Below are 12,197 nucleotides of genomic sequence, written 5' to 3' on the forward strand. Positions count from 1 at the left end.
ATGAAACCCTGTTCAAATACAGTAAGTGTCGTGCCGCCGTAGCCGCGCTCGTCGCGTTTCCGTTGGCGTCGCTGTATTCCCAGGTAAGGTATAGGGAGCCTGCATGCAGCGCCGCTTTAAACCGGCGTTGCATGTAGCACGGCCGCTGGATTAAAAAAAAAAGAAAAAAAAAAAGGTGCGGCCTGCCGCGTCGGGCGCGCTGCTATGGGAGCGAACGTGACGGCCGTAGTTGCATTGTCGGCCGCTTGGCTGGGCCGAACGGCGCTAGCTGACCGGGTTGGAACCAAGGAGGTTTTAAAAAAGGTTGTCGCAGTTTCACCTGAAAGGCGAAGCATCAATTGCGATAGCAAACTTGTAGAGAGCTATACGGAGTAATGATATTAGCTTTATCAGCTGTATAAACTTGGACATGCAGCAGCATCGGCAACACGCAGAACTGTTGTCGACGCCATCGGCGTTTTGCCCGCGTTCGCTCAAAATGCGTGCGGCGTTGGTGACTGTTGCCGGAGCCTCTGATATAAATAGGCACTGCGTGCCGCAGCTAAACGTCGCCTCCCTTCCCTCCCCCTCCCCCACGGCCTCTCGCTCGTCGGAAGAAGGCGCGTTTGCTCTACATACATGGTGATTGTGAAGGAGAACAGAGACGCCTACTTCTGCAGCATTTAAGCGAGCACGGCGCAGAACGCGCGTTTGTTCTCCGCCGTGCGTTCGCTCCCCGTGAAAGACGCGCCCCTCGCGCCCTTTCACTCGCACATACAGCGTTCGGCGCGCGGCGACTGATTTCTTCTCCAAATGACGTCATAAGGAACCTCACGGCGACGGCGACGCCGACGGCAGAAATCTGCTTTTGAGTGTCCATATAATTGCTATCGCAATAAAAAATCGAAGAACCCGTAACCGCTGTCGTAACACGCGACCGCGCAGCCTGTAAAGATGGCGGCAGCTGCCATGCCGAGATAATGACGCGAGCGGAGAAGCCGGAGGGCAGTACGCGTGCGTAATGGTGACTAGACGACCGGGCATGGTCCTTGCCTGGGCTACGCAAATAAAGTGACTGCTGATTTCCAAGTATTGTAAGTTTTATTGAAATCAAGAGTAACAACGGCACCATCAACAGCAGAAACCTTTTTAGCTATGCTAACGAATATTTCATACTGCCGCGTTAAGTTGGTGTTGTCAAGCACAAATCTCATGACAACACTTCACCCATCAAGATGTCAATGCCCTAAAAATGTTCAAAATGTCTCCCTTCCACAGCAACGCAAAGCATAAACCGCTCTCGCGTTGACTCGATTATTCTGCGCAGTACGACAATTGAAATTTGGAGTCGGATATCTCGGAGCACGGACACGCTAGAATAATTCTTCCGACTGATACTGTGTAGAAACACGACTGTCTCTAAGTTTTCAATACAAACATACCCACTTACTGCAGTCAACAAAAATAGTTGTTCAATTTTAGTTAATTGGGCTGCTCACAGCGATAATTATCTCACTTTGTGCCCCCCTAGCCACATAACTTATTTGCACATGTGGTCTTCGCGTGTGCCTAATTTTAAGAAAAACCATAAAGCTTAGTTTTGAACACCCTGTATTATCAGGCACAGCCGCCAAGCACATGGCTGTATTGGGTAACGTCCTTTTCCTATAAGCTCGGAGAAACCGATACCTGGCTTCGCTACATGTCTTCTTCCTCTTTCGGGGGGTTTACGTGCCAAAACGAGTTCTGATTATGGGGCAGTGGCGCACCGACGGGGGGGGGGGGGGGGGGGGATTCGGGGGTTGTAACCCCCCCCCCCCCCTGAGGCCGAGTTAACCCCCCTTTTGTTTAACCCTTTTTCTTTCCTTGCGCCTTTGAGCACGGCAACTTAGATGTAAGAGGCGCAATCGTTTGCACACTAGCAAACTTGCGCAAAAAGCGTATTTTGTGACAATTTCCCGTGAAAAAACTCAAATTAGGGCTCTTTAGATGGTATTGGCAAACTAAGGCAAACTGTCAACCCCCCCGCCCCTGGCAGAGATCCTGGGTGCGCTACTGCTACGGGGCACGCCGTAGTGGAAGGCTCCGGATTAATTTTGACCACCTGGGGCTCTTTAACCTGCACTACAACGCAAGGACACGGGCGTTTTTGCATTTCGCCTCTATCGAAATGCAGCCGCCGCGGCCGGGCTTCGATCCCGCGATCTCGTGCTCAACGCCTGAGCTGACTGAGCCACCACGGCGGGCATCAGGTGTTGCTCTAGCCGTATAACACGCGGGTTTATCGTGAGCAAAAACGGTAAATTTCGGTAAATAAGAAAGGCTACTATCATCATCATCATCATCATTGACAGAAGCTGACCCCCCCCCCCCCCCCCCTCAGAAAAAACCTGGATCCGCCCCTGCCTGCACCGTTATGAGCACCCAGTCGAACACGGAATGTTGCTTTCTTGTCCGACAGCTGCTAATCACTTCAAGCAATCCGCCTTTGAAGTTCTCTCCTATAGATTTCCTGCACACAGCCATTATAGAGCCATATATTCAGAGTGGCCTGAGGGTCGGCCCGTCGCTTAGAGTTTGTGCATTGGATTCTGGCGCCTAAGGTGGAAGTCGCATACATGTTAGTCTACGTGAAATGTTTCGAAACATTTCTCCCCGTGGCAAAATCTGTCGCCATGCCCTGCTGCATGACTGCTATGAGGGTACTGTTGTCATCGCTCTCTGGTGTTTTAGAGCGAAGATAGCTTACCAGGCATCCTGTAAAGGTACGGTCGTGCGCCACTCAGGACCCAGTGGAGGGGGCCTAGATGCACAGCGACATTGAACCCTATGCGTAACCCAACCCATGAATGTACAGAACATTGTAGAGTGCCTTTGTCAGGGAATATAACGCAATCATACACCAGCAGCAATATTTAAAAATATATTTATTAAGTAATACCTAATCCATAAGAAATATGCAGGACAGAGGCTGATAAAAATTTTCTTTTAGCAATTTCTAAACGAGAATTTAGACAAAGCTGCACATTACGACGGAACTTAAAACATCCAAAGTCCTTAAGAAAACATGAAAGTGAGCAGACTTTGCTTTATAGTAATCTCAGTACAAACGACGTATTTTGTTTGTCCAACAAAGTACAAAAGCTGCAGGCCTGGCCATTTTCACCGACTATGAACAGTACAGTTCGGTCAACCAACGCACAAGTAAAAATAGAGAAAGCTGCATTTATACAATATTGCAAGCTACCGACAGGCGTTCGCATGCAGCTCCACAGTGCTTGGCCACATAAGCTCCGCATGAGCCACACAGTACAGTCAGCGACGGCCTTCGGCCATGAGCGCCTCGATCTCTTCGACGGTGCGAGGCACCTGCGTGAGCATCTCGTGGCCGTCGGCCGTGATGAGTACGTCGTCCTCGATGCGAACGCCGCCAAAGTTGCGGAATCGCTGCAGCACGTCCGGCACCAGGAACGCGGACAGCTTAGGCGACCTCAGGGCTTCGTCCAGAAGCGTGTCGATGAAGTAGCACCCGGGCTCGACGGTGAGCACCATGCCCTCCTGCAGCGTGCGCGCCGTCCGCAGGGAGCGCAGTCCGGGCTCCGCGAGCCGCGGAGGGTCGGCGCTCAAGTAACCTCCCACGTCGTGGACGTCCAGTCCCATGAAGTGGCCGAGGCCGTGCGGCATGAAGGTGGCGCCTAGTCGGGCCTCCATCATGGCGTCCACGTCGCCTCTGAGTACGCCCATGGCGCGCAGCGCTTCCAGCATGCGCCGCTCGGCGAGCCGGTGCATGTCGGGCCACGAAACACCTGGCCGGATCGCGTCCAGAACGGCCCGGCTGGCCGCCAGCACGGCGTCGTACACACCTCGCTGGTCGGCCGTGAACCGGCCGTTGGCCGGGAACGAGCAGGTGATGTCCGACGTGTAGCAGTAGTACTCGCAGCCCATATCGAAGAGGCACATGTCGCCGTCCGCGATGGGCGAATCGTTGGGTGCGCCTGCGTGGCCATAGTGTAGAACGGCGCCGTTGGAACCACTGCAGCAGATGCAGGTGTACGACACATGCCTCGCGCCGCCGTCACCGTAGCACTTCTGCATGAACAGAGCCTCGAGCTGGTACTCGTACATGCCTGGTCGGATGCGGCGCATCACCTCCTTGTGCGCCTCGCTGCTCACGCGGTTGGCGTACCGCAGGACCTCCATCTCGAGGGGAGTCTTGAATACGCGCAGCTCGGCCATCGCTTCGAAGAGCGGCCCGGCGTCTACCTTGAAGCCCTCCATGCCGGGAAACTTGGCCTCGGCGGACATCTTACCGCTGTCGCTGTTGCGTCCACGCAGCGTAAGCAGCGTGCGGGCCCCTTTCGTCCGCAGGTTGTCGCCCACCGTGTCGTTGTAGAATACCTCGTCGACGCCGTAGCGCGCACGCACGTCCTCGAGAGTCGGCAGGCGGCCCATCCAGACTGCGTAGCTGGCCGGTAGCCGCGGCATAAACAAGTAGGACAGACCTTGAGCCACGTCCACGGCGCCCAAGTAATCTGGCTCCTCGACGCCGAACGCCCAGTGGAAATAGGACTCCTGACGAAACACGGGCTCCCGGTCAGAACAGTACTGGGTCGTCGACTCGCCGCCTTGCAGGACCACGAAGGAGCCATCCGTGTTGCCGAGGGTATTTCGCAGCTTCTCGCACAGTCTTCGACGGTTCAACGCGTGTAACTCGCGCGGAATGCCGAGCGTGTGCGCTCCGCGAGTGAAGCTCACTCCGCTGCTCGACGGCATTGTTGAAGAGAGTGGGATAGCGTTATGGCCCAACGCAAACCGCGCCAAAACCCTGCGGGCGACGCACGACGCGATACGGCAAACAGCAGGAGCAATTTTGGGGGCGGTTGCTGTATGACACCCGTAAAATAACGCAACGGGAGCAGCAGCACACGGCACCACAGTCAGCTGACAGAGAAGACAAACATTCCATGCGATGTTTCAGTACTGTAGCGCGCGCCATCTGTACAAGAACGATAAAACTTTAATCATGGCGCGATGCTTAAATGTTCTTCCTGTCGAAATTTGTTTGATTGCATTCCTCCCGACATCTGCGTACTGCAAAACTTATTGAAAAAACATTTTGACATGACATAGACTTGTGCTTCCAGCATTACCGTATCGTTTTGCACAGAGGTGACACGGACGCAACACAGAAGCGACCCACAGAGGCGAGCGTCACGCTTCGCACAGCGCGACACCGTACGCAGCTCCGAATGCCCTCGCGATGCTGCTGTACAGTGAAGCCGATGCAGTTTTCGTACAATATCTTTCTGAAATGTCTTTTTTTTTTTTTTAGCTAAGGAATGCTGAGTTAACCAGTGTAAACCAAGAAGTGTTCGTTAAAAAAAATATAGCGCAAGACTCTGCAACTTTCACGCTCACTTCACATAAGTGAAAACTTGGGAGGTCGTTTTAACGGCTATAGCATTCAAAGATCCCTGACTACTTCGCACACTTCCCGGCAACTGCAGCTTATGTAACTGTAATGTTTACAGGGAAAAAAGGCGAGCTTTCTGGTATATAAAGGCGGCCTCTTGCGTGGGCCGCTCTTCTTGTTTCGCACTTTTAATATTTCAGTCTGAGAAGATTTAACATAAAAGGCATCCGCTGTTGGTGATTTGTTTCATGACATTTGTTTGTGAGCTGTCATTTTCAAAATTCAGAGGAATACCTTAGTAAAGAATGTAAGACAAGGTATGAGCAATTTTAGTGATAGAAGAACTTTAGTGCCGTACAGAATATATAGGGCACTTTTCGCTCACGGGACGCCAACGCCGGCTATGGCGCCAGCATCGGATTTTCTGCGACACGTACGGGGCCCGGGCCTTAAAGGGGCCCTGAACCACTTTTTATCGAAGTGGAGAAAGATATTTGAAGTGAAAATACGCTATTTCAGAATCACTATACCACAAAAAGTACTTCAATGCGTTCAGCAGCAATCAAACACGGCCTCCATTGTGCTCCCCTTCCTCCTCCAAAGCCTTGCACTGCGAAGGCTACGGCGGAGACGTCACCATGGCGCGCAGTTCAAATTTCAGATTTGGTCTAAGCCAAACGCGGCTGTACTCAGAAAGCCGTAGTGCGCTTAAGCCACAGGACTCGTGGCGGCACCTCGCGGCGGCCGCGGTGTAGCCGACCGGAGCAACCAATAGCAGCCGCGTATTGGAGTGCGCTTTATGACGAAATAAAGCGCACAGAAAAGAGCGAGGATCATGGTGTTTTTGAAACGAAAGCGTTTGAGAAAAGTGACTTCGCGCTCCGCTTGCGAGGTCCACGGACCGCGTACGACAGCAGAACTTGGCTGAGATATTCACAACAGCGTATGCTACCCGCGGACTATGTTAATTTATTTCACCAAGCCCGAGGGGTGGTTCAAGGCCCCTTTAACACTTTAACAGCATAAAAGGTTCCCGATCGCGCGCGCGCGCGCGTGTATTTGTACGAATGCGTACGACACCTGCTGGGGCGTCACACATGGTGCAATTGTATATGTCTCCTTGTGGTTTCTTGCGCTAAAACTCGCCTTCACATGAACCAAAAACAAGCCCACATCGCAACCTTGTGCGAAGAGCAGGGATGTATAACCGGAAGACAGACATGCGTTTGCTACCCCGTGCTGAGGAAGGAAAGACAAAGTGGCAATTCCGTACGATTCTGGGTAGCGCAGTGGGTAATTGCACGATCAGGATAGTAAACAATCTGAGAAACGACATTCAAGCATTGTGTTTTTATTGAAGGGCTGGCTATCTAACTTCATAGCTGCATGAAGTGTGTTTAGTCAAGGCAAGCTCCAAAACACGCACTAGCAAATATTGGGGGAGGGAGGGGCTTATCTTCTGCCCCCTCCCCGTCTTCCTCATCACCCTCCTGACAGAGCCGCTTCTGGAATGATGAAAGGGAAGGCGTGCACATGCCCAGGGCGTGCGCCGGATCGCGATTCAAAAACTCTTGCGCCTTGGTTTATGCCATTACATCATCACCAATAGCCAACATGTGCACAGGACGTGTGCCAGATCGTGTTTGAACTATATCAACACTGTTGCGGTCGGCTGACGTGCCCATCAGGTTTGCCATGGATTGCGGGATGGCATATGACGACAGACACAGCAGGGCTCAGACAACCTGATCGACTCGACAGCGTTCACAAGAACTCGTGCCTCCCGGGTCGAGATTATTGAGATAAGGCAATGTGTCCAGTTAATTGCAGTAGGCTCCAAACTACCGACCCTACCCGTCCGCGTTTACATGTGCGCAATTCCAATGAGTCGGTCTGCGTCAACTTATCCCGTGCAGTCAACACTCGGTAAGCCCGACCGGCAGCATTTACACGAGTGCGACAGGCACATCTCAGTCCGACAAGCGGACTTGAGCTGTTTTTATCGGGTTCATGTAAACAGCCCTATTGTCACATTCTGCCCCACTGTAAAATTCTGTAATTATGGCATTTTAGCCTATCAGAGATGCCTGAGCATCCCTCTGAGCTGATAAGAAAGATACATTTATTATAAAAGCTGAGAGGTGGGCCTGAATCAAAGCTCTCCCCTGCTACTGAGCACTTGGGGAAGGGGAATGGGAGCTGGAATAGACACAAGTGTTGAGTTTGCAGGCGAAAATGAGGGTGAGTGAACTTGAACAACTGAAACTCTTCGAAGTGTGAAATCCCGACTGCTTTCATCCAAGAATTTGATGAGTGCCTTTAGAACATCATGCAGATGACAAGTGTCCGGACCAAGGTCCCAACCTTTTCAGACATAGGTTGATTGGTGAACTTAAGACAACTGCGCCAGCCTATTCTGCCTTTGCATAGCTTATCGCGAGTAAACACACAAGACATGTTCTGTACTCTCAAGGTATATCGCACTCCTCGCAGTCCGGACTGTCTGTACGGCCAATAACATGTAAGTAGCGCCGAGTAAATGCCATACCTAGTCGCAACCTGTGCAGCAAGCTTGCATTACCGCTTTTGATTGTGAACGGTAACTTCACTTATATGTCCAGGTCGAATCCATGAAGGTGGCAATGAATGCGACTTGGCAACGGCCAGTATGTTTCAGTGTTTTTGTACAATAAAGAGTTGTGTCTGGCCGAGAAAATGGGATGGACACTTGCGTGACATTACTGTAGGCCATCCTTGCCTCTTCGTTGGCAAGCTCATTCCCATATAAGCCACCAGTGCCCTAGAATCTATTGAAACGTTACACAATGGCTAGTTCTCAGGGCAAAATCATGCAATTCTAACACATCTTGAGCAAGAAGACAGTCAGGTCCTCGTTTAAGGGCAGAGTCAACCCTTATTGTAGCGCTGGTTTTGCATCACTGTGCTGTGCAGTTGAAGTAGTTGGAGACACTGACCTGTCCATAATATATATATATATATATATATATATGCATAGAAGCGGCACATTCTGCAAGAATGTGTGTCAGGGAAAATTGCCTAAGGCCATATGAGGTATAGCAAATTTGATAATATGGGTGAATTTGACAATATCCACGGTCACACAAGAAAGCTATCGCCGACTTTGACAACATCTGCAATAGCTCTTGCCACAATTTTTAATGCACTCTAAATGAGTAATGAAGCATATTATTGACGTAAAGTAAACTAAACAGAACTCAAAGGGACAGAAAAATGTGTTTCGTCTGTGTGAAGTTTCATTTAAGTGAAGACGCAATCATTTGTGTCTTCGAAAATAACTTTATTGAGAAAGTGTTCGAATGTTTTCATATTAGTGTAGTGAAAAAAAGAGACCTTGGACATGGTTTGTTTATGTGCAAAAAAATTTCCCAATATCTCTGTGCAGTCCTCACATTCAAAATAGCTGTGCGGACTTTCAACTGCATTTCTTGCCATCAGGTCCAAAACAGTAATGTGCGCTGGAACAGTTTTTCTTATGCCTTCGTCAATAGAATCAGCCTGCACCACACATTTCACCAATTATACTTTCATCTGTCTCTTCAAACCAGGTAACGAGGGCATCATCTGATGTCTCTTATTCCTAGCAGTGTGAACAAAGCAGTAGTGGCAGCCTGACTGCATGATCCTACCAACTCCGTAGCACTTTCTTCCTGCTCAGCGATCATTAGAGTGAAGCCCTCATGATGGAAACACCACTACAACTTCGATATCTATAATTTGCATAAACTTTCGCGCAACTGCCTGATGGATCGCATTTTCTTATTTATAGCATCAATGTTAGAGATGTTTCCATCAACGTTAGAGATGCAGACTTCCCCTGTTCCATACGCCGATGCTGTGTAGGTGATGGTTCTGGTTCTTTTAACAGGAGCTTACAAAAAGATGGGTTCTGTTTAACTGAAGTTTGCCAACACTGAGGGTGGCTAACCAAAGTTCATGCTATTGTTCCATTTAGCTGGCATTTCCATTTAGCTGGCATTTCCATTTAAGCAAACTTCGTTTATCCAGAGTCCACTTTATAAACTTTACTATGTGCTCCTTGCACGTGTGACTATGGCAGTTACCAAATATGACGATTGTCTCAAATGCTGGACCTGGCATCGCTGACACAGACGCGATGTCATGACGCATACTAAAACAATGTCATTGGCTTGGCGAAATGTACGTACCAAGTATCTCACTTTCAACCAGAATGCAGGAGAAAGATGCCTTGCATGTCCGTGCATGTTGACACTAAATCAGGCAAGAAAGGACGAACTATGAAACGCAAAACTGAAGGACAAACTCCCTTTCAACTTCTCTTGAACCTAAATGGCAGTACTGACGACGTCAGTGGAGAAACATTTTGCGGTTTTCTGTGGCCACAGATAGGGCAAACTTACCTGCTAGTTCATAACGTCACCACTGTTTCACAACATGTCGGGGAATGAGAAAGCCACTTCTTGTCGCCCAAATAAGGTCAAGGTGCAGACAAAAGGTGTTGCTCAGCAACGTACTATAAGGATTCTCTCCACCTCCACTCAATCAATCGCAAGTGCCACAGTTTACAATAAGTGACTTACCCGAGAGATGACTCCATGCACAAAATGATCACCACTGCTCTGGCTCAAGCTAAAGTGAAATACTAATTCAGTTAAACTGGTTAGATTGCTATTTTTTTAATGCTTTCAATTAGACGAATGTCACAATTATTGACAGGAGCAACGTTGTCAGTGTACATGTGATTTTGCAGATTGACACCCATTTAAAGTGTGTTACAGTTCATGGGAAGATTGGTGGGGTGGATAACTCCGGGAGCCTCCAGAAGCTGTTCAGCGAGGGAAGCAAGTGCTTGTTAGCCAGTATTTTCATGTGCAATTTGGTCAGCATGCCAGTGCATGGTTTCAAAAGTACTGTGTTTTGCATGTATAAATGCAAGGTAAAAATATAACAATGAAAAAACACTCTAGCATACACAGCGCTGTGCTTAAGCTAGCCATTGCGTCTGCAGTCGTTAACAAAGCACAAGCCACTCAAAATGAGCCAGAGCTTGCGAGAGCGTGAACGGCAGATGGCGCAGAGCAATGATAACAATCAAAAGCTAAAGAACAGAAACAAAGCAATCACTAAGGTGAAGAGCATGCCAAGTTCGTTTATACAGGTCTAAACAACACTGTTACGTTATTTTCATGCCAACATGTGATAGAGTCCACTCGGTTTCTCGTATATGTAAAAGTACACGGTCACTGCACAATGTGACTGGTGTAGAGTGAATAGTTATAGATTTAGCAAGAAAGGTGATCAGCTATCAGCACACCATCGTAATGCCACCCATCTGTAACTTTTTCATCATGTACTGCATCTTCATTCTCTGCGAGACCAAACTGATCTTTCGTCCCCATTATGTGTCATCTCGGCTGGACCATCGTCACAAATTGGAACTCCCATCATGCAAAACTAACACTTTCTTTGAGCCATTCCTACCATGAACATCCGAAGAGTGGAATCACCTTTGGGCACACATTGCCATCATAGTTGACAAAGAACACTTCAAGAATTGCTTAGCTAACACTGTATAGCAAAGCAATTTTACTGCATACTACTATTTTTTTACTGCTTTTTTGTATTTGCGTTCCTTTTTATACTAACTGTATTCACTCCCCTCTCTAATACCGTTTCGCCCTGTGGATATAATAAATAGAACAAAATCACGGAACTTCAGTGGCATGGCCACACTTTGCACAATAGTGTGGAATCAAAAAAACTTTCCTTCAGCCGAATAATTGTACACAGGTGGTTAGGCTAAATAAATTTTTGAATGAAGCATTTTCTTAACAATCACTGATTAAAGGGAAACTAAATAGGAACGTTCAAATGAATAGGTAAATCACACTTCAAAATACCAGAAACGTCAGTTTTCCACGAGCCGACCAGTGAATCATAAGAGAGATAAAATCGAAGCACTGACTTGAGGTTCCCACACGAGATCCTCATAACACGAGGTCTGGACAGAATTTGGTCAGGACTAGTTAATAGATTATCAATATACAAGGATCACATTTAATTCTAAAGAAATGAAAGACTTAGCCTAGCAAGTATGAGAAGTTTCTCTGAACTAGCATCCTACAGAGCATTCAGAGCCAAGCCCTTCGCACATGTTCGCAGCTACCTCCATGTGCTTCATCATCATCATCATCATCATCAGCCTATATTTATGTCCACTGCAGGACGAAGGCCTCTCCCTGCGATCTCCAATTACCCCTGTCTTGCGCTAGCGTATTCCAACTTGCGCCTGCGAATTTCCTAACTTCATCATCCCACCTGGTTTTCTGCCGTCCTCGACTGCGCTTCCCTTCTCTCGGTATCCATTCTGTAACCCTAATGGTCCACCAGTTATCCATCCTACGCATTACATGGCCTGCCCAGCTCCATTTCTTCCGCTTAATGTCAACTAGAATATCGACTATCCCCGTTGGTTCTCTGATCCACACCACTCTGTTCCTGTCTCTTAACGTTACTCCTAAGATTTTTCGTTCCATCGCTCTTTGTGTGGTCCTTAACTTGTTCTCGAGCTTCTTTGTTAACCTCCAAGTTTCTGCCCCATATGTTAGCACTGGTAGAATGCAATGATTGTACACTTTTCTTTTCAACGACAGTGGTAAGCTCCCAGTCAGCATTTGGCAATGCCTGCCGTATGCACTCCAACCAAATTTATTATTCTGTAAATTTCTTTCTCATGATCAGGGTCCCCTGTGAGTAATTGACCTAGATAGACGTACTCCTTTAC

General features: G+C 48.5%; 1 protein-coding gene across 1 annotated transcript; it reads right to left on the reverse strand.

Moving 5' to 3' along the window:
- Positions 1–2,889: 2,889 nt before the first annotated feature.
- LOC119445302 (xaa-Pro dipeptidase) lies at positions 2,890–4,929 on the reverse strand. The gene has a single exon (XM_037709613.2). It carries the CDS (start codon positions 4,750–4,752, stop codon positions 3,295–3,297), a length of 1,458 nt encoding a protein of 485 aa, XP_037565541.1. The 5' UTR covers positions 4,753–4,929; the 3' UTR covers positions 2,890–3,294.
- Positions 4,930–12,197: the final 7,268 nt, after the last annotated feature.

Source organism: Dermacentor silvarum, chromosome 3 (assembly GCF_013339745.2).
Source record: "Dermacentor silvarum isolate Dsil-2018 chromosome 3, BIME_Dsil_1.4, whole genome shotgun sequence".
NCBI lineage: Eukaryota > Metazoa > Arthropoda > Arachnida > Ixodida > Ixodidae > Dermacentor > Dermacentor silvarum.